This window comes from Nicotiana tomentosiformis, chromosome 12, assembly GCF_000390325.3.
Source record: "Nicotiana tomentosiformis chromosome 12, ASM39032v3, whole genome shotgun sequence".
NCBI lineage: Eukaryota > Viridiplantae > Streptophyta > Magnoliopsida > Solanales > Solanaceae > Nicotiana > Nicotiana tomentosiformis.
In genome coordinates this window covers 133,668,989-133,696,831 of record NC_090823.1, presented here as the reverse complement: position 1 = coordinate 133,696,831, position 27,843 = coordinate 133,668,989, and the positions used below count along the sequence as shown (strand labels likewise).

The following is a 27,843-nucleotide window of genomic DNA, read 5'->3' as shown; positions in this document are numbered from 1 at the left end:
TCGCGAGAAACGGCCCTCAACTGTCTTTCTCATAGTTTTATCGTCTTTCTAAAGTTGAGTATCTTGTTTTTTTTACTCTCATGTAAATGTTTTCGTGATATTTACAACTTGAAATGAAGAAACAAATTCTTAAATCTTACCAGATGGAGATGGAGCTCATGTCTTCCGTACATCTGAATTTATGATTTTGTGCCGACATTGTAAAGAATTTTTACACTATCAGGTTAAGCTCGCAAGTAAACTCTCTATATCAAGCTTGATATGATAACTTGAAAAATATAGTACAATAATTTGCTATAACCATGACCATCTGAGCACCAGCCATGGCCTCAGTGGTCATCTTTCCTAACCCAATGAACATCGTATTGTAAGTCCGAACGAGTCGAAGATATAAGTCCTTAAAAGGGATAACTGTGTCCTAATCCTGGCCACAGTCATCCAAGAAATTCTCAAAAAAAGCCTCAAGCCATCTCTCTCCTACATTCTTGCTTGAAGCAGTGTTGGCAACTACATAAGGAAGTGAGATCCAGAGCAAAAAAATGTAAAGAGATACGACTTCATATCGTTAATACTCTTCTTGAGACAATACGTCTACTTCGCCAGTTTTTGCATCCCTCGAGGTCAATGGTGGCATTCCCATACGTCTACTTCGCCAGTTTTTGCATCCCTTGAGGTCAATGGTGGCATTCCCACAGCATACTGGAGGGGTCACAGTTCATCATGACCATGTGGTTGTTCCCTGTTCATCGTTTCTAGTTTATCTTGTATTTCCTATCACATTTCGATATTTCACCATTAGAAGTTTTACGATAAGTAGTTAATGTAATAAGAGGAGATTATATATACAGTGTTAGAAGAAGCTTTTGTAGGGGGTGCCGGGGTGGGCAGCCGATATAGTGGTTAAGAAGAGCACCTTCAATTTTTCTTCCAGACAAAGTGCCGGTGTAGACAAAAAGGATAAATATCTGCCATAACAAACTACACGTCAGATTAAAGTGCACAAAAAATTCACTAAGCACATAAATCATGCAAGATTCTGCTTATATAAACATAGATAAATGCTTACTCGCAGCGGCTAGGTTCATCTACATCAGTAAGCTCATTTTTCAAACCACACCTTAATTTGACCTGTACAAATCAAAAACAATTTAGAAGGCAATAATGGATCTTAAGAAGAATGCTTAAGAGTGAATGCCGATCATCAAATTAGTAAGGTATCCTCACCTTTAAACTTCTATTTGGCCCATTCCAGCAATGGTCGCCATTTGAAAATTGCATGGTTTTATAGGAATCCTCAAATTTATCCCAGTTTCTTGATGAAGCAAGGGAGAAAGAAAAAAGGAGTATGATGAGTTCTGAGCTTATAACATTCAGGCAGAAAGATAAAGATCTCGAAAAGGAATTCCAGATCATAATTATACACGTCAAACCTAAAATCAAGTAAAGCTGTCTCTCTCTTTTTTATGAATGAGAAATCCCCGAGGGACAGTGGCGCATGGTTCAAAACTCGATGGATAATATCCCCCTCTACCCTTCTTCGCTTTTGTCTGCAGCAGGATTCGAACCCATGACATGCGCCTACCCCACACATCACGCGTGCTGCGTTCTTATCATAGAAATAAGATGGCTAGCTATCAAACGGTTTTATCATTTCTATGATAGGTCTGCCATCAATATCTAAACTAAAGAGAGGATAACAAAGTGCAGAAAGTACTCCAGAATCGTGAAAGGATATTTGCAGTACTAGTCATGCTTGTCTTCTACTTCAGAGACAATCAACTAAAATTTGCTGCACAGAACGACGCAGATAATGCATATACTTGAGATGTTAAAGAACCTACCCCAAACGAGTTGTACTGTAGCCCTCAACTTGGCTAGCTTCTTTGAAAGGGCAAATCTTGTACGTGTACCTTAAGTAAAAAAAAAAAGTTAGTGCCTGCTAAAGAATAACTTAGTAATATATTACTAAAAATAAAACTAAGACTTAGGTTAACAAGACAATGAAAGATTCATCACTTGTTCTCCTTGCTCTCGAAACATTGACCATGGAATGAGTAGAATTCCTTCTCCGGTCCTGCAATAGAACTAGTGGTTCAGCATATGCAAAATTATTCGCCTTCTTCTTATAGAAGGAAAGTTATGAAAATATCCACAAGGAAGAAGAACATTAATAAACAAAAATACATGAATTTCCATACCAAAATCTTGTTTCAACTTTTCCGTCAAGCTAGATATCCTCGATTGGATTTTTGTCAACTTAGAACTTGACTCATCATACTCTTTGCGTATCTGGTCAGCATCTACGAGAGCAAAAACAAAACATCATCCATCATTTTCCTTCTCAGACTATTCTTTTTCTCCTCATTAGACTACAAGAGCAGAAAAATGGATGAAACCTCAATTACTACCAGAAATGTTCGCTGGAGTTTGGAACAAATTGACAGCTCGAAAAATGCTCTTTACAGTTTGTTGCATCTTCTCCATCCACGAAGGACTACTTGTGGCTGTAATATCTGGATAATTAAAAAATAACAAATTAAATAGGTACTAGCTGTAGGCATCAAATGCAATAGATTGTTGTCCTGCGTACCTGCGAAATCAGAATCATCATCAGACTCGGACTTATGTGAAGAACTTGAATCATGGTCCTCTCCAACAAAATCTTCAACTTGGTCCTCACTGTCATCATCGTCATACTTGTGTTCATCAACCTCAGAATCATATCCGTTATACTCCTCTTCATGGGTATCAGGTAGCACCTCCTCATGGTTATCATAGTTAATATCTGTACCAGCACCAACCTCCTCAATTTCCTGCTCGCTCTTTTTTCCTAACCAACGAGAACCAACAACACGACCTAACTCTTCCTTTGACAGTGACTCTGTATTTTCAGAAGCATCTTTCTCCTAAAAACATAAAAATGAATCACAAAATTAAGAATGTTAACATCGTTGATCAAAATCCCTGACCACAGGAGAGTAATATATGTCATATAGTGACAAATTCCATATGCTTTGATTAGAAAAGTAAATCAATTGTTCACCCAGGAGAAGACGCAAAAGACATCAGAGGACCACTACTTAGGACTTTCTCTGATTCTCCAAAACATTACTTAACACCGTACAGAAGAGCAGAAGAGAGAGGGGTTATGCCCTTCGCTGACATTAAGCTTAAGGAGATAAAAAGTATTTGGTATATCATCCACTAAAACACGGTACTTTAAAATCAATAGCTATACCTCATTTCGGCTACTAACATCAGCTTTATCATTGATGATGGACGCCTCCTCTTTCTTTTCAGGATGCTATACAAAACGAGATTCTGGTTAGTCATGATAAACCAAATACTTTTACAGGATCACATGTGAAGAAACCTGGGCTTCTCTAAGACAACAAACCTGAGAAGAATCTTCAGGTGCATGCTCTACCTCATCAACAGGAAACTCATTGTTCACAGAATGGTCACCATGCTGTACTTCATCCACATTTTTGTCATGGCCTTCCACCACATCCTGGTATAAATATATAACATAAGTACTAGATCAAGCAACAAAGAATAATCAAGGAGACTTGTTTACCAAAAAGCACATACAAGTTTTACAGCAACTATTTGGAGATAATAGATAATGTTGCAATACGAACATCTAGAGTCAGTTCTACATTTACTAAATGACCCATTAGCTATTATGCTCAACAGCATTATTATCTCCAGAGTGTGCACAGTCGTAAATCTCTTAGAAAGTGAAAAGTTCTACTTCTAAACAAAAGGAGTACCCCAGCCTGCAGCCAAATTTGCACATCTCACAATGTTTACAGAACTTTATCATAAAGAAAAATGCTAAGCATAATGGGACATAACACATCTGTCACAAAAACCAAATTAGGTATCCTGCATATCCTTGTGAAAGAGCAATGTAAAATAGATTCACCACTAAAAATAAGGAAACTTCAGGATTTTGGAACCATAAAACATCCTTTGTCAGTAGTTCTACACTTTGTGGAGCCACGATTAGGTAAATCCTTAGCATTTTCCAACAGGGTTAAGGAAAGGAAGAGGTGGGAGTAGAAAGAATCGCAAGCACGAAGCCCAACTCCAAATATGAAGATCTCATGAAGCCGCAAATTGTAAATTGTTAAAAGAAGCCTCCTTTGAAATGTGAATAGAGTACCTTATTATTGATATTGGAGCTAATGAAGCAGTGCGAAGCTACATAATCATTCATAGAAAAGAAAAGATGTGGCATCTCTAGGCCAAAATCTTCACTAAACACACAGCATTGACTTTCACTTCCAAGGACACAAGGAATGAAAGAATAGCATATTGAGGAGATACTTATATTCATTTAAGTCATACTTGCTTCAGATTACTTAAAAAGATATACCATTGCCTTTAGTTTTTAAGGACACAAGGAATGAATAAATGACTAATCGAGGAAGTAAGTTAAATTCCCTCAAGTCAAACGTAATCCAGATCACCTTCTCCCATAAAGTTCAGAAGGACGGGGAGATAGATGAGGATGTCACACACCGTATCGGAGCAGGGTGGATGAAGTGGAGGCTCGCTTCCGGTGTCTTGTGTAATAAGGATGTGCCGTTGAGACTTAAGGGTAAGTTCTACAAGGTAGTGGCTAGACCGATTATGTTGTATGGGGCAGAGTGTTGGCCAATCAAGAACTCCCATGTCCAGCAGATGAAAGTAGCTGAAATGAGGATGTTGAGATGGATGTATGGGCATACTAGGTTGGATAGAATTAGGAATGAAGTTATTCGGGACAAGGTAGGAGTGGCCCCTGTGGAGGAAAAGATGCATGAGGTGAGGCTGAGATGGTTCGGGCATGTTAAGAGGAGAAGCACAGATGCCCCAAACAGGATGTGTGAGAGGTTGGCCTTGGGGGGTAAGAGGAGGGGTAGAGGTAGGCCAAAGAAGTCTTGGGGAGAGGTGATCAGGCGGGACATGGCGCAGCTTGAGCTAACCGAGGACATGACCCTGGATAGAACGGTATGGAGGTTGAAGATTAGGGTAGAAGGTTAGTAGGTAGTCGTGTGTTTCCCTTTTGTCTTCTCTAGTTCGATAGTATTAGACAAGAGTGGGTTGCTCTAGTGGTAAGCACCCTTCACTTCCAACCAAGAGGTTGTGAGTTCGAGTCACCCCAAGAGCAAGGTGGGGAGTTCTTGGAGGGAGGGAGCCGAGGGTCTATCGGAAACAGCCTCTCTACCCCAGGGTAGGGGTAAGGTCTGCGTACACACTACCCTCCCCAGACCCCACTAGTGGGATTGTTGTTGTTGTTGTTGTAGTTCGATAGTATTAGTGTTAGTACGGTACGCATTTATCCTTAGTTTGCTATTATCACATTTCTTGTTCTGTTATTACTTGCCATTGGTAATTCCATAGTTTGCTAGCAGTACTTCGTTCATATTCTCGTTTGCTACCTTGGATTTAGTTTTCTAAATATATTATTTTGCTATTACTTGTGATCGATACCTCTTTCATATTTTCTGTTGATATCTTCGATTTAGTTTTCTAATTATATTGTCTTGCTATTACTTGCTATCAGGGCTTCTTTCACCTTTTTTAGCCGATGGTCTATCGGAAACAGTCTCTCTGCCCTTCCAGGGTAGGGGTAAGGTTGCGTACATCCTACCCTCCCCATACCCCACTTGTGGATTACACTGGGTTGTTGTTGTTGTTGTTGTTGTTGTTGTTTGCTTCTCCCATAAAGACTTCAGAACTTGGTGGAAATTATCACAAAGTTTCCCAACAAGCTAAATGTTCGCAATGTCTAGTCTTGTTATGGTTGACACAAGACTTCCTCACATCGTCCCTTCTTTTTCAGGCATTTAATGCCCACAATTAAAGAGCTAACAGCCCAGCGAGGAACCATAAAAAATTAACAGTAAAAACCTCCACACCTAGAAGTTTGTTAATGATTGTATTTCTTCTTTTATGGTAATTTTGTAGATGCGGCCCTTTGTCTATATCTATTTTGTAATCCTTCTTTTAAGCATGGGACAAATTGCAAGCCTCCTCCTTCTGATAGACATTTCTGTGGATGAATCAAGTAAGGATACCAAGTTTTATACCCGTGAAAGAAAATTTTACTTTCTAAAATCATAAATAGGTTTTGATAGCTTGGATATCTAAAAACTGCAAAATAAAAAGTAGATAGGGACTAGGGTGCAACAGAGATGTGGAAAATCAAATGTCTTAAACATGTGGAGGGAAAAAAATCAGTCAGCAGACCATAGGTATTTTCCCAAGTTCCACTATCTACTTCCATGAGATATTCTGATATCCTTACTTAATTTGGCACATGTTTAACATCATCTAATAGTGTAACTACTATAAATATAAAATAACTAACCTTTATGGAAGGAGAGTCTTCTAGGAGGCCAATCTTATCATGGATGTCACTCTTCACGGCTTCTTCGTGAACTTCAGTTTCCTTCTCAGCTTTGCTTGCGTCTAGATTAGCATCATCAGCTTCCTTTCGATCCTTCTCTTCCTTTTCTCTCTTTAACCGTTCTTTCTCCTCAACCTTCTCTATTTGTTCTATTTTCTCTAAATCAAGAGAAGTGAACTTATAAGAAATGATTAAAAGCAAATTATTGAACTGTTTATAAGATATCAAGGTTGTTTCTCCTCAGCCTTCTTTATTTGTTCTTTTCTCTCTAGATCGGGAGCAGTGAACTTATAAGAAATGACAAAAAGCAAATTATTGAACTGTTTATGAGCTATCACCTTGCTAGGAGAAAAAGAGATATTAGTGCGTGAGAATTCAATAATACACAAAAAAATTGGACTTTTCTCATGTCATCTGTGGAAAATGGACAACAAGAAAAGTGACAATGATATCATTAATAAGTTTTGAAGCTTGCTCTACTTGGCATAGGTGTAAATACTACTCCACAAGGTCTAAGATCAGGGAACTATTAGGTAGGGGTGTACATAGGTCGGGTTGGTTCGGATTTTTCAATTATCAAACCAAACCAATGGTGTTGGGTTTTTAAATTTATAAACCAAACCAAACCAACAAAGTCGGGTTTTTCAATCTCGGTTTTTCTCGGGGTTTTCGGGTTTTTTCGGGTTTTCGGATTTTTTTTCCGGTAAAGTCTTCATAGCATAAAATATGTAACTTGTGCTCCAAATATTTCTTAAGTCCTAGTAAAATACAACTATATAATGTGTTTTCCAAGAAACTAACACAATAATATGAGATAAATCATAGCATTATACTAAAATATTCAATAACAAAGATAAAATAATAAAATTACATAAAATAAATATTGCTAATTAATAAGCCATAATGAAAATTAACATAATCTAAAAATACTATATAGGTTATGCTAAAATAAGTATAGCTAATAAGTACTAATATTAATTACATAACTAAGCACTAAAGAAAAAGATAAATTAAGTTATGCATTTTCATTATAAACCAATGTAAAACTAAAATAATTATCCAACACTATCGTCATTCCTAGTATTGAATTGAATTTCTTTTGTTAGCATGAGTATTAATTTGAACTTTATTTGAGTTACTACATTTATGGGCTATAAAATTTATTTACCATTCAAGAATGTTAAGTCTAAACTTGAAATAATGCGTTAAAAAATAAAACTGTGAAAAAGTTTAAGAAAAATTTATAAATTACATTACAATAAATATTTATATGTATAAAATATTTTTAAAAATTATATAAATGTACTATCGGGTTGGTTTGGTTTCGGTTTGACTTTTTTTAGTTAAAACCAAACCAAACCAATTATGGTCGGGTTTTATTTTCCAATACCAAACCACATCGGGTTTTTTTTCCGGTTTGACTCGGATTATCGGTTTGATGCGGTTTATCGGTTTTCTTTGTACACCCCTACTATTAGGTATCTACTCAGAATTTTCCCTATAAATTAACAAAATATGTATAACGAACAGTTTATAGTCTTTTCTAGAATAGTTTTCTATGGTCAAATCAGTATCTGCTTTTAAGTGCTGGATTAGCCTTACGGAGAGGTACCGTATAGGAACCAGTTGTTATTTATACAGGGAGCAGAGAGCATGAGCTGTATGGCACCTCGTATTCAGGAAAAAATTGAAAGATTGGAACATGGTATATCTTCAAAGCTTGCTTGGGCTCTTATACAGGGAAAAGATCTCAATGACGTGCAGAGACTATTGAAAGAGGCAGGAAAGAATGGTTTCTTCACAGTAAGATTGTGCTATTAGAGAGTTTTGAGGAGGGGAAGTGACGACCTTCCTTATTCTTTTTTTTGTGGATTCCTGAAGCACCAGAGAAGGTGCATTTCTTTGCTAGCTGGCAGTATAGAGGCCATTCTTTTAGTATGGATTCCTAAAAGACTTGCTTACATGCAAAAAAAAAAAATTGATTCTCCAAATTAGGAGGGTCATACATAAAAATGAGGAAATGTAGGAAATGAGGTCCATTCTCTTTTCTATTTAGGCTTGTTGCATTTGTACCATAACGTAGAAAAGATCAATATCAGAAAGAACCATTTTCCAGAGATATGCAAACCGGCCCCAATCTGGAGTGATAGTAACATAACAAAGAAATGTAGGTGGCATTCATCAAGCTAGGATAGTAATCCTCTCAAGTACAATCTTACTTGTGGGAAGAGAAAATTACCCTTAAGCTCATTCTCAAAAAAAAAAAAAATTACCCTTAAGCTGCTCAACTGTCTCTTTAAGTATCTTCTCCTCATTTTTCAGCTTAGATAGTTCATCTTCCTCCTTTGCTATTGCAAGTTTAGCTTCTCCAACCTCCTTCCTCCTTAGAGTTATACCTTCCTGATACGTTGCAATCTTTTTCTTCAATTTTTCTCTAGCTACTTTGCCGAACTCCCAACATGTATTTGGGCACTTAACTTTACCATCATACTCATCACTTCCGTCGCAACAATCTGCTCAATTGTGCCATTATGATAGTTAATAGGATTTAAATTTTGAGAAACATGAATATACACAAAAATATGATTTAATTGACAGGAAGAGATTGCCAAAGATAGTCCAAAGGCAATAAAAATCATTCTACAATGGTTATTTATGTAAGAAGTAATATCCTATACTAACAATGAATTCTTCAAAAACCGAAAATTTATGAAACTTTGCTTGTCCTGGATTTGAAAGATAGGTGATGTGCAACCGTCCTTTTTCTTTTTATTCATAAGCACTTCTGTATTGATCGTCATTCAAACATCTTTGCAGTTACTAAAAATGCACTATTGCAAATCACACAAAGCACTGTGACGTAGAAATAAAAAGATGCTAATCAAACACTATACAGAAAGGCAAGAGCGCAATGATTCATACCGCAAATGCCATCATTAACCCTAGATGAGTATATGAAGATAGGAACATGTCCTGTATTTTTGCAATAAAACTTCCCAGTAGGGCATGCCGAAGTCCCTGCAAAACCAATCATCAAGCACAAACAACATTCAACGACATGCACATATTAGAGCCAAAAAAGGTAAAGCAAACATCTTTGAACCCAAAAGAAATTCTAACATACTTTTGCCTCTGAAATGCTATGCAAATAAATCCTTAATTTTCTAAAAAGACGAATTATTTAGTATTTGAATGAAATAAGCCAATAAGCCGAAATATATATAGAGGATCATATAGTCAAACTCAACTATGTTCTTACTGACCTCCAATATTAAATAAATAAATAAACAAATGCAAGTGTCCATTTTTGGACAAGATGGTTCAAGCAATTTTATTTTGCTATCAGGGCATGCGGAGATCCCAGTGGTTCGAGTCCCAACAACACCACAAACGAAAAATTTTCACATGCTTGGACCGAGATAAAAAATCAGGCTCCGCATGAGGGGCACTTTGCAAACCTAATATAAATAAGGGAAATGGAAGTGCCTTTCTGTAGTGGTCTACATAGTTCGATATTTAAAATGGATGCATAGTTGATTGATTGAATGCACAAGAAATGCATATTTTTGCACGAACAAAGGAGCGAGTGAAAAAAGAGGGTTCATGGGGGGGGGGGGGGGGGGGGGGTTGCACACATGGCTCGTCAGAACATAATATTGCCTCTGAAATGTACAGCAAATAAATCCTCAATTTTCTAAAATAACAAATTATTTAGTATTTGCATGAAATGAGCCCCAGTATGTGAAATGCATATAGAGGATTCGTATAGTCAAACCCAACTATGGTGTTGCTGACCTAAAATAAATAAGGGAAGATGTCCATTTTTAGATACTGTGGTTAAAGCAACTTATATTGCTATCAGAGCATGTAGAGATCCTAGTGGTTCGAGTCTCAACAACTGCACAAGCAAAACCTTTTCACATGCTAGGACCGAGATAAACAATCAGGCTCCCACATGAGAGGCACTATAAAGGGCAGCCCGGTGCACTTAGCTCCTCTTATCTATGGGTTCCGGTGAAGGGCCGTACCACATTGGATCTATATCGTACGTATCTGTTTCCACAGCTTGAACCAGTGACCTCTTGGTCACACGACAGCAGCTATTACCGTTGTGCTAAGGTTCCATGAGGGGCAGTTTACAAACCTAAACTAAGTAAATGGAAGTGTCTTTCTCTAGTGATCTACATAGTTCAACATTTGCACGATACTTCACTGATTGAAATGCACTACAAATGCATATTTTTTGCATAAACAAAGGAACAAGTGATAAGAGGGAAAGTAGGGAAAACACACACACACTCACACAAACACACACCTGGCTCGTCGGACCCATCAGGGCAGTCACAAAAATCATCATTGAACTGAGACTTGGTGAATTTCTTGGACCCATCTTTGCATTTTATAGCACCCAATGATAAACCCTTGTAATAATTCTCATCTGTACTTCAACAGTAAAAAATAACGAATATTTTCACCGGAAAATTATAAAATCACGAAATGGATCATCAGTAATCCCATTAAAAAGCAAAGATTGAATATTTATATTATTTTTAAGGAAAATAAATTGAAACAAAAAAATGAGTGTATGACAAATTAATGGGAAAACCTTGAGGGGAAATTCCGAGACTGTCAATTGAAGGAAGAGATACGGATCTGTCAATTGAATAAATTATAAAAGAAAGTAATAAGATGAATTGAAATTTTATTTTCATCATTTTCACCAAAATTATGCAATTGGAGCTCTCTTATCTTATGTATATTTGTAAATCACCATTACGGACAGCCCAATCAAAAGAGTTTTTTCTTCAGTTTAGAATTGAAAGATCGACCTCCATTGGTGGGTACTTTAAAACGGTGACGTTTTAGCAGTCTTCTCTACTATTTTATTTTTTGAGTAAATTCCACATAACCCCATTAGCATTTAAGGGCTTGTTTGGCACGAGAGATAAGGGATAATTAATCCCGATATTAAATTTGAGATGAATTTAATTGTGGTATAACTACTCCGGGATTAGTTATCCCGGGATTATAGTATTTTTTATCCCTATGAGAGGGTAGAATAACTAATTTCGGGATAACCAATCTCAGAATACTTAATCATAGGATAACTTGTTTCCCAACTAAACGGCCCTAAGGATTGGGAAATAACACCCGTTTACTTTTGGAATGGGACTGATAATCCCCTTAAACAACGTTTTTCAGTGAGCTATAAATTTAATACAAGGAAAAAATATTTTATATATAAAATGAAAAACTTATTTCCATTAGTACTCTCATTCTTTTTCGGCTATAATAATATGAGTTGAGAGTGAGAATTTATATCGTGAACCCGAATTTTGGTTGAAACTAAGGCGTAAGTTTTGTTATTGTTGTTGGTTGTGACATATTGTCCAATACCCAACATGAAAAACTTTTCTTTATATTTATCGAGAGTCCATTATTCAAATGATCACTTAACTATCTAAATTGCTAGTAAGACGGTTGAGTTATTTATGAATGTCTTCGCGCTGGACTTGATTTTACCAAAAATGAAGAAACATTCTTTTGTTTGTAACAGAAAAATCACTTAACTATTTTTATAACACTCAGAAGGTCATTTAACTAAAATTCTCAAACTTTCACTGGCCAAATATATTTTACCTCTAAATTTCAACCTTTATCTTTTTTTGATATCATAAATTTTTTTTAACTCTATATTATGAACTTACCTATGGAATAAATAAATCTTATTTATAAAGTAAAAAAGGGAAACATAATTTCCAGGCATATATAATGTTGGAAGAAAATAATTGAACAAAGTTTTCAAGCATACATAATGTATATTATAAATATACCTCTATTTTAAATAATAATTATTTTGTATTACAATTATTTTTGTGAGGTGATGCCAGGGGAAAGGGGCCGTTTTGTTTCCTCAAGCACTTTGCCACTTCAAAACTTAATTTTCAGACTTTATGATACCAACAATGGCATGAATCATGATAATTGAATGTCTTTTTTTTTTTTTTTCTATATCGTTTACTTTTCCTTTGACTTTCTTTTTTATTTATGTTCTAGTTCTATATTGAGGATGAAGTCAATTAATTACAATAATTAATGAAAAAAATAATTCAAATATTACAAAAGTACTGTTAGCAAAGTTAACTAGAGTTTTAATTTATTTTTCAACGAACTACAGGATAGTTTTTAGGAAGTTGGAGTTTTTTAACATTTTTTCAACCAACCAAAAAACAATTCTATATAAAAAAAAAATTGTTTTACACCTAATGTTCTATACACTCATTAGGCCGCGACTAACCTGGATTCGCCCCCTAATTATTAGTTAAAATCCTAAAAGGAATAAAACTTAATTTCTTGCTTCCTACTCCTTGTTGGCATGGGATTTATCATATAAATGTTGGTTATAACACCTATTATATATATTTTGGTTCTTTCCTCTTATACTTCTTGTTTTCATCTTCAATTAATTAATCTCTTTCTTCTTCACCAATAAGAATTAAGAACAAACTTTTTCTTCATTACCAATTTTCATGGCAACGTATACTTTCGAACAAAGTGAATACCTTGAAGATGTAATTGAGAGTCAGGTAATCTTCATCTAAGTTTTCAGTTTTTTTTTGTTAAATTTTACCTATAAAATTTTCGTCAATTACGTGAACCGTTTGTTGTGTTATATGTGTTATTCTTGTTGTTATTGTTATTCTAAGCTAGTATAATACTTTTTTCGCGAATGTTAATCTGTTATAACTGCCTTTATATCCTAGGATGGAGCTAGCCTTATTTAAGAGAAGTCAATTCACATCGAAAAATTACATTATGTAGTTTTAATTATTTTTTTTACATATATATACTAGCTTTATGTTGAATCCTTGCCTTCTTCATGTATTTATTACTTTATATTTTGAATTTTTTTAGTAAAAAATTTGGGTCCGCCACTGTTTATATCTAATCATCCCTAACCCCTTATCACATATTAGCACGCTTATGATGCATCATATATAATCAATAGACAGTAATTTTTTCCCCTTTCTTGCTATCCAACAAGTACGATTTTTCTTTGCTTTTTTAGTAATTTCACTTTTATTAGTATTATGTTTTAGTTGTAGCTATATGGTCTCTAAGGTTTTGATATTGTTTACTTCAATTTTCTTCTTTATTTCCTTGGCTGTTGAATACTTTTTAATTTCTTCCTCTTTTTGATAATTTTTTTTTAAAATGAAAATATGTAGGGTTTCTATGTGATGAACGATTTTGGTTGGAAAACATCTTGTGGAATAGTGAAAATTGGCCAAGATTCTGAAGCTTTTGAAAAAGCAAAGAAAGCTACAACTTTTGCAGTAGATAAATACAATGAGAAATCAGAGAATTCAAAGTTGGAATTATTGAGAATTATGAATGTTAATTTTGAACCTACTGCTGGTGCAATTTATTATATTACTTTGGAAGTCGTGGATTTATCTTCTAGGAAAATTCTTCATTATCAAGCTAAGGTCTGGGAAAAAATCAACACTGGTTATAAAGTTGAGATTTTTCGACTTGCCCCTTATGCGCCGAAACTCTCAGGTAACTTATATTCTTTATTATCAAAAATAATTTAACTTATATATACTGACGACGATGTACGAATCACTACTAAAAAATGGAAATTTTCTATCGACAGCCGATTCCAAGGGATTTCCGACGGAATGTCCATCGGAAATTTTCGTTATTTTAGTAGTGAATTTCTTACAAAAATAATGTATTTTAACTTGCTATAGTATGTTATTTATGTTATTTTTTTTAAATTAATAAATTAGATTATTATTATAGTGAATAACATGCTATTGTAGGTCACCTAAACATGATAGTATGTACAATATTGATACATAAAAGTCAAACTCTACTAAAAATAACACTCCATTTTCTTATTCAGTTTATGAGTAGAAATTCTTGTAAAATTGTTTAGGAGATTAAAAAAATAAAATTATTTTTCATATTTCTTAAAATTCTTAGTATTTTTCCTTCAAAAGATACTAATTTGATAAAATTGACTTGAGAAAGTGAAAGGCTATTATTGTTTAAACGTATGGAATAATTTTTATGTTTTTAAACAATATTCACCTAAAATTTAGTTGGTCACCTTATATTTTATTTTTTTTCTTTTGATATGGGGTTATTTATTGCAGAATGTGAAGAAGAGAAGCATTGCTGTGTTAAGGTTAATAATTTGCAGGACTGGATGGATGAGAATTATCTTTATTACAAGTGTTGTTACACATTCAAAAAGGTAATTAATTTTTAAGCATAATTTACTGTTTATCTTTCTTCATAGTATAATTTTCAGACTGGTAAGTATTTTAAAAGGCTTTTTTGAGATTGCCCGAGGCTCGCCCTTAGGCGGAACACTCGCAAAACGTTCGGAGGCTCATACGTGAGACTTATTTTTATGAGGCTTACGCCCTAAGCACCCGACTCTAAACACATCTAATGCTTAACACTTTGGAATCGCCCAACAGTTTCTATACAAATCATGTGTCAATTATCTAATTTCATATTTTTATGTTCTTTAACATGAAGTAAATTTTGATTAGTTAGTTGATTTGTTATTTTCAGCTTGTTTCTGTGGAGGTGATTAGAAATAAAGAAACTGGCAAATCTATGGGCTATGGTTTTCTTTGGTTCAAAACTCACTCAAAAGCAATGGAATTTTTAAAGAAAAATGAAGGAAAGCAAATGCCAAATTCCAGCCAGAATTACTCATTGGTGTTTGGAAAATTTTGAAGGCCTGTGTTTTTATACATAGTCTATTATCCTTTTAAAGATTATGTTATTTTATGTATTACTCATTTATATAGTTTAATGTAATACTTACAATTGGTTTTTATGGTATTTAGATGATGGTCTTTTCTTAAGTAGTTTCCAATAAAAACTTTTACTTCCACCACACCTCCTCGCATGATCTCGTTATTGATTAATTTCAAACTATTATATAATTTGAGAAAACGAACGGACTCATTATTCGCTGAGTTTCTAATCGTGCACTACCTCGCTCTCGAATTTGATTATTAGTTTATACACATATGTACAATGTAGTACATATATATTAGAAAAGTAAAAAAGCAATTTAATAGTAGAAGGGTAATTGAAATACTAAATTTGCACGAGAAAGCTTTAACAATGTCTTATTTAATTTTTTTTCCTTTTTACATTAACAAAAAACATGCATAATAACAAGAATAAAGACAACACTTCCCCTCTCTTAATTTGCGTTGCGGCAAATTCTAGCAGTTGGATTTGTAACACAAACTTGATAGTACTTCTTCTTGGCTTCCGGGGAGCCGCGCTTCGGCTCCTCGTCGGCCATGGCGGCCTTTGCCACTGAGCTAGCGGCAACGGCCGCCATGGCGAAGAACAACTCTCTCCGGCCACTGTTGTTGCTCTCTTTCTTGTAGCTCATTACAACATTTTCTCCCTCAAATGGCACCTTTGAGCTTGCCTTCGCCATGACAACCCCTCGGCGGTTCGCGGCCGAGACTTTGGTCAAGGCCGCGACGGAGCCGCCTGCCAAGGAGGTTGTCATTGTCATTGAAGCCATTTGATCAACTCAAAAATTTTCCTAGTTTGATTGCTTATTACTTGCTTTCAGTTTTGTGCAAAGGAATGGTTTGGCTTTGGTGTTAGTTAAAAATATGTATACATGTAAGGAACAAAAAGGAAATAGTGAATTTCCATAAGGTATGTTATCCATTTTCTTATCTAAACAAAGGTTTCAGAGCCAATGATTTTTTGCCATGTGGACAGCTCAATCTTGGAAAGAAAATTTGTGGTTATTGAGCTCCTATTATAGGTACCAATTTTGAGGACGATTTTGTTTCAAATTGTCTTTTCATTATTTTTTGGCTTTTGTTTTTATCTTTCTTTTCTTGACCGTTTTATGGTTCCCTTAGCTTTTCCAAAATATTTATTTAAACTCTAATATTAGCAACCAATGAACACTTTCATCCCACCCCATTTTTATTTTTTTCCAATTAGTCAGTTGATTTGCCTAAAGAGTGAAAACAGTCAGCAAAATAATCTCAATATTTGCAATCATTTTACTCCAACTACCATAAAAGAATTCAAAGCCTCCCCTAAGAACTTCCAATTATCAAATGTTAACTAACCAACCTCAACTGGTAATAACAATAACAAGCAAAGGGGAATCTGGAATAAAGGGCAGACCGGTGCACTAAGCTCCCTCTATGCGCGGGGTCCGGGGAAGGGCCGAACCATAAGGGTCTATTGTACGTAAACTTATCCTGTATTTCTGCCAGAGGCTGTTTCCACGGCTTGAACCCATGACCTCCTGGTCACATGGCAGCAACTTTACCAGTTACGCCAAGGCTCAAGGGGAATTGGAATGAGCAACAAAAATAGACACAAAGATAGTCCAAGCTAGCTAGGCATTTGCCATTAACAAGTTTTTCAAGACATAACAAACTAACAAAGTTTGAATGAATCAAATTATAAAGAGAGAAAATAAGACTATCCAAATTCTATTCTAATCTTGATCATCCCATCTAACTATGTCTTTTTCTTCCTCCTCCATACTCATTAATGAGGAAGAAAATAAAAGGGTAAAAGGAAAGCTCTTCGAGTCGTTGACTAACTGTGTAGTCAAGTTTTCACATTCTCCCTGATGAACTGCTCCAACTGAGAGATTTCACCAGTCAAACCAGAAGCTTCGGCAACAATTACTTTGTTACAGCACTGAGAAAATCCAAATGGTTCTCCGGATACTCCAAGCGTAAACTCGTTAGAAATGTCTGCCTCAGATACTGCAGTTCTTGATGTACGAAGCTTGTCGCTGAATAACAATGGCAAAACAACCGCGGAACACATTTAGAAAACAGAAAACTCCGAGTTCAACATAAAGTTAAAGCAGTTTTAGATAAGTCCATTGACATAAGGAAAAGTTTGCTATAAAGAAAAATGGAAATAAAAGGAAAACAAACGTGACAGGATAAAATGCAGAACTATTGAGTTAGCTTTCCCATGAGGCAGTCCTGGTAGAGGACGCGCTTTTTTTTATCAAATATAATCCTATATTTACACCTAACATTAGTCAACTGACATTAGTTTTTATTTTTTGAAATAATCAACTGATATTGTTTCAGAAACTCTAAGAACACGGACTTGAGTAGCTTGCTGATGCAAATAGCAGCTAACGATATCGCTACTATTGACTAAAATGGGAGTGTAGAGTTATCTTACATTTCCTTCTCCAGCTGTTTCCTTATGAACTCCTTTGTATGTGCAGTTATTTTATCAACCTTGTTGCACAGGAGAAGTACTGGAATCTTTTTCTTGACCACAATTGCTTTTGTCAATATTTCATACAGGTACCTTTTGTGAGAGGGCGTTAAAATGTCAGAATCAGTTATCAAGCAAATAATCCAGATGAAGATTAATAGTTAAAAGTAAGTACTCTGCAGCAGTACGGCTATTTGGTAAAAATTCCACTGAATCCACCACAAACACAATGCCAGCTGCTTGAGGCAAAAACTCATCTAGTTTCGGACGCAAACGAGAATGCCCTGGAACATCAACAATATGAACAGGTCTTGTTTTCCCCTTCTGCAGCCAAACAAAAACAGGTCTGAAAATTTGAATTGTGAAGTTCATTTGCGGACAAATATAATAAATGGCACTTCCGCACATCAATTAAGCAAAAAACTAAGTACAGCCAAGGTAGACTTCTAGCACTTGACAAAATCCACCCTTATTGAAGGTTGAAAGAATGATAATCTAGTTACATGGCAGGAAAAGGGAAAGAAAAACATACGGTCATCACTACCTTGTCTCTGTCAGAGTGTAGTATAAAACTGTCTTCATTTGGTTCCATCGATGTCACAGTACCCTGATGGGCTGAGCCATCTCTAAGCTATAACAGACATCATAAAAAGATAAAGTCACATAACCTTTTATAAAAAGCTTATATCAGGTCCTGCATTCGTTCATTCAACAGCACTTACCTGGTAGAAGAGGAAAGTTTTGCCACTTCCACTCAATCCAGTGAGTAAAATTGTATTAGATGTTGTACGTTTAAAAAGGCGAACTGCAAAAAGACACTAAGAATTTCTAAATTTCAGCTTTTGATGAGAAAAAATTCAGAAGGTAACATGGAGCATTTAAGGACAGAAGAGAGACATAAAAGTTTAGGGGAAGGGACCAAGAAGGAAGCAGATTTTAAAAAAAGACTTAATCTATAAGTTCCTTACAGAGAGAAAGAAAAATGTTTTGGGAGAAAATAACAGAAAGACCGAGCGAGGCATGTAATTTAAGGACAATTTTAATTCAACGGCATGTGGTTCATTTCTATATCCACTTCTCCATGAATCATTTATTACAATCACGTGACTCAGTTTATTAACTATATATTGTTCCCTGCAGCTGATACCAGGAGACATACTACTGTTGCTAAGAGTTAATATCGGCATCACAATTTTTTGCCTCTTCGTGTTTCCACTACACACCCAAGCCAACTCTTAGTGTTCCCACTGACATATTCCACTTCACACCCACAACCGGACAACATCTACTCATCGAACATATGTAACAAATGCTCGTACTGTCAGAACTATTATGACTTGTCTTTACAGAGGAAAAGAAAGAACAGAGTTCACATATTGATTACAACACCTACATCAACTTTAATCAATCTGCATTGCTTTTGTGGCTACATCAATATCCTCTACAAGCATCACTACTACAAATCCTTTCTTCTGTTATCACATTATCACCCAACATGGATCCAGCATATGTAAAGCAATTTCAAAATGCATCAAACGTTTGATAACACTTAAAAAATTATAGATTACAACAGCAGAGACAATAGTGGCCATTGATGAACTTGTTGGTTCTGTTGTCTTCATTGGTCATACACATCCTTAAGGAAGAACACTAGTAAGTCAAAAATATTTCATTAAGGTTAGGAAGAAGCAGCACCATGAAGTCAGAAGCAAAGCACCTAGCGACTTAAGAAGAAGATATGCTGGACAGTAGCACTATGAACTACAGGAGACACTATATAAGGGACTCTGGGGCTTTGACAAGAGCAATTAGATCTGATTTATAAATAAATGATCTGCTGAACAATGGACAGCGGTGGGTGCTTTAAATTGACTTAAGAAGAAGATATGCTAGACAGTAGCACTATGAACTACAGGAGATATTATATTGGGACGCTGGGGCTTTGCGTCAAGAGAAATTAGATCTGATACAGATATAAATGATATGCTGAAAATGGACAGCATTGGTTGCTTTAAATTGGCAATGACAGTGATGATAGATAGGTTGAAATTCCAATAGAGTCACTAAGATTCCTTTAACCTATTGACCATCCAGTACAAGAAGATGAGAATTTTCAATTATCCAGAATAATTAGGAATCTTCTGCCAAGTCTTGGCTCAAAAGCTAATTCAGACTTGGAAGGAAGGCAATAATGTGGTAGAGTCATCTCGCCTCTATTCTGTACCTCCTAAAATACTTATCCTTCTAGATCCTTCTCCAAGTTTGAGGTACTTCCTTTTCACAATATGCAAATTAAGTTGCATTACAGAGATTTCTTGAACAGTAAGATAATTTCCAAGTTACAAAAGAGGACATAGCTGATGATTTTACTGCTTGAATTACGTAAATAACTGGATGTAGTAAGCCGACGTACGCATTAATAGTCCGCAGGATTTGGAAAATCTCGAACACTTTAAGGTACAACCACAATGTAGTTCTACCCAATTCTCCTTCTGTTTATAGTGGTTACTTTTTTGCCCCAACACAATGGATTGTCAAACACGGAGGACGATACATTTAATATAAGAGTAAATCGCACATGAGATGAGCTCAAAAGGAAAGGATATATAGCCATTTGAACACACCCAAGAAAGACTTTAAAGTGCAAAATGTGTCAAGGAATACAGTAACAGCTTACTTATTAGAAACAAAATCATGGTAAATAAGACGACCCCGACTGCAGCATAAAGTTGAGTAGGAGGTATATGGTGAACATATTCTTCAACTTCATATAACCACTGCTGCATTTGAATCTGCAACTGCTCAATTTTCTCCTTATCCATTACTTTGAACTCACTTCACTGAGTTTGAATCTTTCCTTACATAACAACATTTACAGAATCGTGTCAGTCTATAGCACACAAATGCAATATATACACCCAGAGAGACACAAGAAAGCATTCAAGTATTTGACAAAGAATACATCATAAGTTTATCAACCAAATATTTCATTCAAGGTGGGGCAAAACCCTTGTTAGAAACCAGAGACGGATCCAAGATTCGAACTTTATGAGTTCGAGATTCTACCACAGCCTATTTGACTAACTGGGTTCGAAATCTATTATACATAGTCAATCTTTAATATATATACAGGGTATGAGCCAAAGCTACTGGGTTCAGATGAACCCATGACAATGCACTACATCTGACACTATTAGAAACCCCCCAAAAGATTTCTTTTTCCAATATAGGCTAAGGTAGTATATGTGCAACAGGCAGAGGCGGATCCAGGATTTCAATTTTATGGGTTAAGCATTTACGGTTCTTAGTATTGAACCTATTATATTTTTAAAGTTATAGGTTCAGACCCACTATATGTTGCAATTTTGGTGAATTTTTACACTAATTTATACTTTGTGTCGAAAGTACTAGGTTCAGATGAACCCGGTACTATAACAATACATACGCCTCTGGCAACAGGTGCCCATTGCTTTCGACTCGACCTATATATAGTTGAGCAATTTAATATACAAATGTGTATGTGTATACAACATAGTTGAGCAATGTAAATATACAAATGTGTACACACACACACACACACACACACACACACACACACGTTGCTAATGGGTTCAGCAATTATGAGCATTCGCTGACTTAAAATTTTGGATTCCTCTCAAACAGATCATAAACTCAATAAGAAAAACATCTTTCAACAAATAATTCTGTCTAAAAAGGCCACAGTAAGCAAATTACAGAAAAAGTACAATTGGACCTGCAAAATTCAGAATACAGAGAAATGCAAATAAGAAATGAGCACAGATTTTTGCCGAACTATTCAAAGAGAATTAGAGTTTTGGATTTGATGTCGAAACAAGAAAAAAAAAGCAAAATGAGAGAATGTATCGAAGAAAGGGTAAGAGGGAAACCTGTAATTCAAGCAATTGACTGCAGCAATGAGGTAGAATTCAAAAGTGAAGACAAAATCTGTGGAAATTCGGGTCAAGATGTAGAATTACAATGGAAATGAGGATTTGGGCCTGTGGTTAATCCACTCAAATAGGCCTTTTAGGATGTACTAATTCTAGTGAAAATAAAACGGACTAGCCATTTTCCGGACTGGTAATTAAAAAATAGTCAGAGTTTGTAAAGTTATTGAAAAGTTCCAGCATAATATGCTGCATTATAGAGCTCCTGCATATAAACTTCTGGCATATTATGTTGGAACTCTAACACATTATGAAATTCCAGCACATTATGCTGGAATCTCATGTAAAAAAATTGAACTCTAACATATTATGTTGGAATTTTTCCGAATTTTTAAGGGTATTTTTGTTCAGTTTTATTTTTACATGAAAAAGTGGCTAAATTTCGATTATATTTGAAACTGTGAATTATTTTTCAATTATCAATTGTAAATCTGGCTATTTCCGATTTTCCTCCTAATTTTGTGGTCCATTTTTCAAAACATTAGGCACATTACTGCTTCTCCTCTACCAAATGTTGTTAAATATTATTGAGATCTTTATGGAAATAGCCTACATATTTACTATTAATTTTTTTCTAGCTAATATACATATTATATATATATATATATATATATATATATATATATATATATATATATATATATATATATATATATATATATATATATCATCGACTATATTTAGTTTAAGTGGTCGGGTGGGCGGTTATTTATGTTAGCTCTTCAATATTTTATTTTTGTAATTTGTCCCAAATTATGTGACACTATTTTCTTTTTAATTAGTTCTAAAAAGAATGACACACTTGTATATTTAGTAAATATTTATGATCATATAAATATTTATGACTTATTTTAGATCACAAATTTAAAAGTCTTTTTTTTAATTCTCTGCAGAAATAAACATCGTTACATAAGTTAGGACAGAAGGAGTACATTTGGTATTTATTGAAATATTAGTAAGTTGTCAAATACATATCTATGCACCACATCAAAATTACGGAAGCTAAAAAATTGCATTGTCCCCGTAAAGAACTTTATCATATAAGTACATATTTATTGCACCGGCGGTGACACAAAACTTAATTAAGCCCTTAATTTCTACCATCTATTACTATTACAAATTATTAAATACCTTCAAAATACAAGTTATGGTAATTTGTTGATTTGGCAATCCTTCAGTTCCCATGTTGAAAAAAAAATCTTTCAGTTCCCATAAATTCCGCGTTTGATTTTCCTTTTCCGACCTATCCATATTTGGCAAGTAAACATTATTTTTTTCAGAATATAATTTATGGTTTCGTTTCCATAATTAGATGCTTTTTTGAACCAAAAAACAACTTTTGGCTTGTTATAGCGTAATTTTTTTCAAAATATAACTTATGGTAATTTTAATTTCTGTTTTCATAATCCTTAAGTTTCCATATATTAATTCCGTGTCTTAATTATTCTCCTTTCCCACATGACTATCTAATTATGGCAAGTAAACATTACAACTACGTACTCCTATATATAGTTGCATTGCATGAACAACTTTATTCTTCCTCATCACAGCCCGTTAACCCGAACTCTAAACCCTGAACCCTGATCGCTCTCTCGACATGGACGAGACCGCGTTATTCGTCGGTGGTTTCGGGGTTTTGTTTTTGGTAGCAGTTTTTATTAAATCAATGACTCCATCACCAGCAACAGTTGCAGCAGCAGCAACTTCTACTTCAAATCCTATGCCACTAATTTGTATTGGTTTGCTTATTATTGTCATTATTGCTTCTTTTGCTAGAATGCCACCAAGTGGTGGTGCCTAATAAATTTTTTTTTTTTCATAATAGTTTTTTTTTTTTCTTCAAAATTGTCTAGTTTATCTGCATGCATGTAGTGCAGACTAGTATTATTTGGTGTTAGATTAATGTTTTGTTTTTTTAATAAAAATAATGTTAATTTTATGTTTTGGTATTTAGATACTGCAAAGTCATGTTTATATTTGTTGTTTAGTTGTGTGGAATGGTTCGTTGCAGATTTAAGATTTGGATGTTAAATTCGGAATTATATTTTATCACAACTCATTAGTTTACTAGGATCGAAATTTGTACTTATTTAATGAATTTTAAACGCATACAATATTCGATACTAGTACTAGAATACCAAAAACAATAATCAAAACATTCTCCATACAAATATATTTCAAAATGTTAACGACAATTTTTTTGCTGGGTGATTTTCCAAAAATATATATAGAGGAGAGTTAGTATGAATAATAAGTTCATGAAAAAAAATCTGTCACTAAGTGACAATTATTATATCTGCTATCTAAATGTTTGAATCAACTCCGAGATATTGTCTATTACAATCTTAAATATTATGAAATCAATAAAGCTGAAATTTAATATTTAAGGATAACGATAATAGAAAGAACATATGGAAGCCATTATTATATCTTCTATAACTTGCATACGTTGAATGTGGTTTATGAGTCTCATATGGCACATGAGATTTATAAGTCGTATTTGTAGAATAAATTTATAACTAGTAATTACATAAGTCACATTTATTGATGCGATTTATATATTCAATAACCGACACACCTCAGTTTTTTTCCATTCTTAGATTCCTGCTTTGATTCTGTTTGTCACATAAAAAATTTCTTTTTAAAGTGCTAGTTCTTCATTTATAAATAAAAACTATTTTTTAAAAATAAGATTTCTCCTATAAAGAGTAAGAAGTTATTCTTTAGTGTAGTATAATTGAGTACAAATATACATCAATAAATTACTACATTTATCAAATAATTGACGATCATTGATTATATAAAAGAGCTACCATTAGAGAGAAATCTTTTTCTTTCTTCTAAAAGTCACTTTCTTGTGGAGAATTATAGATAAAGAGTTAAATTTTAAAAAGAAAGTTTAATGTAATTAAGAAGAAAGTCCAAAGTCAAAATCCAGAATGGGAAAAAACTTTTAGAAAAAGGGGAGAAACGTAAATCGCAGTGGAAAGCATAAATCGCACTAAATAGAATTCGACTTGTAAATCTCATTCCACTATTGCAATTTTAAGGGTGTGTTTGGTACAACTAAAAATATTTTCTATGAAAAATATTTTTCAAGAAAATATTTTCTTGGAAAATAAGTACTAATCTTACTCATTTTTCGGTGTTTGGTATGCAAATTAAGGAAAATAGCTTCTCAATAGTATTCATAAATAATTTAGATACAATAAACATAAAGCCATAAACTTTCGAACCAACAACTTTCCGAACCCACAAATTTCATAAACTTCTGAATCACTAAACTTTCGAACCCGCAAACTCTCGAACCCCTAAACTCTATAATTTCTAAACCCGCAAACCTCTAAGCACATAAACCTCTGAACTCATAACTTTGAAACTCGTAAAATTTAGAACTTGTAAACTGAAAAATGAAAAACCCAGAACTGAAAATATAAAATAAAATAAAATAAAAAAATTGTCGCGGGGGAGGGGGGTGGGTGGTGCAGAAAAATAAAAAAAATATAAAACAGAAATTGAAAATACAAATAAATAAATAATTTTTTTTATGAGGGGGGGAGGGGGTGTTTAGCAAGGTGGGTGGTAACGAAAAAGAAAAAAAACTGAAATTTGAAAAAAAACCTTTTTGGAGAGAGGGGCGGGAGAGGTGGGGTAGGGGAGAAAAGGAGGAGGGGGTTGGGTTTAGATGTGAGGGTAGGTGGAATTTTTGGAAAATGTTTTCCTATTTTTTTCTAGGGAGGTCATTTTTCTCCAATTTTAGCAAAATGTAGGAAAATATTTTTCAAACTATTTTTTGCAACCAAACAGTGAAAAATAGGAAAACATTTTCCGAAAAATATTTTCCGCCAAACCAAACACACCCTAAAACAACACACCACTGGCCACATTTTTGGAAAAAAATTCCCTGCTTCTCTATACGCAACGACTATTAAAATAGTCTCACTACGATACTAATCTAATCTTTGGTTCTATTTCTAATGGATGAGAACTTAGTATGATTATTTATTTTAGTTTTCTGAAATTTTGAATACTGGGTTTCTGAAAGTTTAAAACTTCATGTGTAATTTTAATTCCAGTGGCATCATATTGAAGTTTCTTTTAGTTAAAAGCGATAGTTGGTTTGTGTTGATAAAGATTCTTTTCAAAAAAATTACTTAGTTTCAATTAGTTTATTTCATCTTCTATTCCTAGTATCGTCTCTTAACATACAACACTGCCTTTATCCAACTGCTTTTATCCATCTACTTTTACCTGAACATGAGAGATAAAAAGTATGAAACTGTAGCACAATATCAATATAACAAGAAGTATGTCTCAATTCCAAGAAAGTCGTGATTGGCTACATGAATCTTCATTGTCCATGTTATTTATTGAAAAAACGGTACAGTTAAATTTATAGCGTGGTTTATAGACAGGTGGATTAAATTAATCCGATAAGGTAAAACAACAAAGTGAAAACATGGTAAATAAGGATACACTACTAGAAATTCGCTAAAAATCGACCAAAAAAATCGACCAACGTTGGTCGGTTATGGAAAATTACCGACCAAAACGCGACCATTACGGTGTAGACGGTGTTTTGATGGTCGGAATGGCTTACCGACCAAAGTTGATCGGAAATTACCGACCAACTTTGGTCGGTATATTAAAACGACCATCTGACAAGTTTAATTACTTACCAACCAACTTTGGTCGGAAACATATTTTATTAATTTAATTTTACCGACCAAAGTTGGTCGGTTTAACTAAATTATATTTTTTTTATTAATTATTAAAATTTAAAAAAATCGACCAACTTTGGTCGGTAATTGAAAATATATATTTTTTAAAAATAATTAAAATTAAACATTACCGACCAACTATGGTCGGTAATCTCAACAATGCAAGCAAAATACCGACCAAAATTGGACGGTAATGTTGAATTCTGGGAATTCAATGTTCATTAACCGACCAACTTTGGTCGGTATTTTGGAATAATTTATTTTTTTATTAAAAATCGACCAACTTTGGTCGGTTTTTTGGGTTTAATTTTGGCATAAAATGCCTGTTTTGGCAGCTACACCACCTGCCAGCATACCAATACAACAACACAACAACAACAACAACAACAACAACAACAACAAAAACACAACAACAACAACAACAACAACAACAACAACAACACAACAACAACAACAACAACAACAACACAACAACAACAACCAAAACATTCAATAAATACTTTAAAACTAACAAATTAAAGTTCAATTGAACATAAAAATTCAAAACCAAGTTAAAACTAATTATAACTAGTTTAAAACTGGTTCTATTTGTCTAGTTCAAAGTATATAAAATTCAAGGGGTGTTTTCTACAACATCAGCATCATCGTCTGATGAACTTTCATTTACAAGACGATATAGAGAACGGTCTTATGGAGGACGGGAAGCACGATCACGGGAAGGACGGGAGGAACGATCACGAGCAGGACGGGAGGAACGATCACGTGGAGGTCGGCCCTCTGGAAATGACTCACGAGATCGGGGCAACGAAAAAGCTCCACTAGATAGGAGAGTTCTGATCTGAGCTTGCATGCCAAGGAATTGAGCATCTCTAAGCCTTTCTCTTTCCTTGGCCTCTTCTAGCTCTGATGTGAGCTTTGTCACTGTCTCCCGCATAGCGGAGAGGCTCTCCCTATTAAGTTGCTCGCCTTGCGAGGAAGTCCCTATTCCTCGCATTCCACACTTATAGCGATGAAAGTTTTTAGTAGGAAGCCCGTATACCTTCCCCCATTTTGGACCGCCAACAGACTCCAACCATATTTTTTCAGCATCCTCGTCCGAAGGTTGGGTTGGCTCACCCGATTCACCAGCTGGATGACTATGGATGAATTCCTCCACGTTACTTTGGTAGCGACCCTATATTATTTTAAATTATATCTTTTTTAGTTAATTCAAGATAATTATTTTTTCCTAATTACACCAATTTATATCCTAAAAGTTCAATTCATATCCAAAAGGTCCAATTCATATCTTAAAAGTTCAATTCATATCCTAAAAGTTCAATTCACAAGAACAAATCCTAAAAACTAAAATTTCAATTCATATCCTACGAGTTTAAACATAAACTAACTAAACTAAAGAAATTCAACCCATACCCTAAAAGTTCGATTCACAAGAACAAATTAATTTATTCTACAATTATAAATTAATTATATCTTTTTTAGT

The 27,843-nt window shown here is 34.4% G+C and overlaps 4 protein-coding genes across 8 annotated transcripts; 1 reads left to right on the top strand and 3 right to left on the bottom strand.

Annotated features, from left to right (window-relative positions):
- Nucleotides 1-237: 237 nt before the first annotated feature.
- On the bottom strand, nt 238-11,216 carry LOC104085225 (glucosidase 2 subunit beta-like). 2 transcript variants are annotated; one of them, XM_009589215.4, is made up of 16 exons: nt 11,007-11,216; nt 10,716-10,838; nt 9,323-9,418; nt 8,674-8,913; nt 6,362-6,558; nt 3,398-3,511; nt 3,239-3,304; nt 2,591-2,906; nt 2,409-2,513; nt 2,199-2,300; nt 2,017-2,074; nt 1,842-1,910; nt 1,225-1,312; nt 1,067-1,128; nt 914-965; nt 238-771 (listed from the first exon to the last, which is right to left on the bottom strand). In XM_009589215.4, the coding sequence occupies exons 1-16, from the start codon at nt 11,113-11,115 to the stop codon at nt 709-711; spliced, it is 1,860 nt and encodes a 619-aa protein (XP_009587510.1). In that variant the 5' UTR covers nt 11,116-11,216; the 3' UTR covers nt 238-708. The 2 variants fall into 2 exon arrangements, with proteins under 2 accessions (XP_009587510.1, XP_009587511.1); XM_009589216.4 differs by lacking the exon at nt 3,239-3,304.
- Nucleotides 11,217-12,821: 1,605 nt separating this feature from the next.
- On the top strand, nt 12,822-16,033 carry LOC104085226 (uncharacterized). Its single transcript, XM_009589217.4, has 4 exons — nt 12,822-12,987; nt 13,630-13,963; nt 14,566-14,666; nt 14,993-16,033. Exons 1-4 carry the CDS (start codon nt 12,931-12,933, stop codon nt 15,158-15,160), a joined length of 660 nt encoding a protein of 219 aa, XP_009587512.1. The 5' UTR covers nt 12,822-12,930; the 3' UTR covers nt 15,161-16,033.
- LOC104085227 (photosystem II 5 kDa protein, chloroplastic-like) lies at nt 15,535-16,068 on the bottom strand. Its single transcript, XM_009589219.4, has one exon. The coding sequence runs from the start codon at nt 15,972-15,974 to the stop codon at nt 15,639-15,641; it is 336 nt and encodes a 111-aa protein (XP_009587514.1). The 5' UTR covers nt 15,975-16,068; the 3' UTR covers nt 15,535-15,638.
- A 736-nt stretch (nt 16,069-16,804) lies between these two features.
- Nucleotides 16,805-21,699, bottom strand: LOC104085228 (uncharacterized). 4 transcript variants are annotated; one of them, XM_009589220.4, is made up of 7 exons: nt 21,580-21,699; nt 20,349-20,528; nt 18,394-18,476; nt 18,216-18,302; nt 17,847-17,995; nt 17,633-17,764; nt 16,805-17,225 (listed from the first exon to the last, which is right to left on the bottom strand). In XM_009589220.4, the coding sequence occupies exons 2-7, from the start codon at nt 20,491-20,493 to the stop codon at nt 17,036-17,038; spliced, it is 786 nt and encodes a 261-aa protein (XP_009587515.1). In that variant the 5' UTR covers nt 20,494-20,528; nt 21,580-21,699; the 3' UTR covers nt 16,805-17,035. The 4 variants fall into 4 exon arrangements, with proteins under 4 accessions (XP_009587515.1, XP_009587516.1, XP_070048027.1 ...); XM_009589221.4 differs by having other exon boundaries at nt 20,349-20,523; nt 21,580-21,677; XM_070191926.1 differs by having other exon boundaries at nt 20,349-20,515; nt 21,566-21,676.
- Between the last annotated feature and the right edge of the window lie 6,144 nt (nt 21,700-27,843).

Coding starts and splice junctions, on each gene's coding strand:
- LOC104085225 (XM_009589215.4), bottom strand. CDS start 11,115: ATGATGAAAATAAAATTTCAATTCATCTTATTACTTTCTTTTATAATT. Junction 2,075..2,198: donor AAAGTTGAAACAAGATTTTG/GTATGGAAATTC, acceptor GTTCTATTGCAG/GACCGGAGAAGGAATTCTAC. Junction 1,911..2,016: donor TTCGAGAGCAAGGAGAACAA/GTGATGAATCTT, acceptor TTTTTACTTAAG/GTACACGTACAAGATTTGCC.
- LOC104085226 (XM_009589217.4), top strand. CDS start 12,931: ATGGCAACGTATACTTTCGAACAAAGTGAATACCTTGAAGATGTAATT. Junction 12,988..13,629: donor AAGATGTAATTGAGAGTCAG/GTAATCTTCATC, acceptor GAAAATATGTAG/GGTTTCTATGTGATGAACGA. Junction 14,667..14,992: donor GTTGTTACACATTCAAAAAG/GTAATTAATTTT, acceptor TGTTATTTTCAG/CTTGTTTCTGTGGAGGTGAT.
- LOC104085227 (XM_009589219.4), bottom strand. CDS start 15,974: ATGGCTTCAATGACAATGACAACCTCCTTGGCAGGCGGCTCCGTCGCG.
- LOC104085228 (XM_009589220.4), bottom strand. CDS start 20,493: ATGGATAAGGAGAAAATTGAGCAGTTGCAGATTCAAATGCAGCAGTGG. Junction 17,996..18,215: donor TACACTCTGACAGAGACAAG/GTAGTGATGACC, acceptor GTTTGGCTGCAG/AAGGGGAAAACAAGACCTGT. Junction 17,765..17,846: donor AATAGCCGTACTGCTGCAGA/GTACTTACTTTT, acceptor CTCTCACAAAAG/GTACCTGTATGAAATATTGA.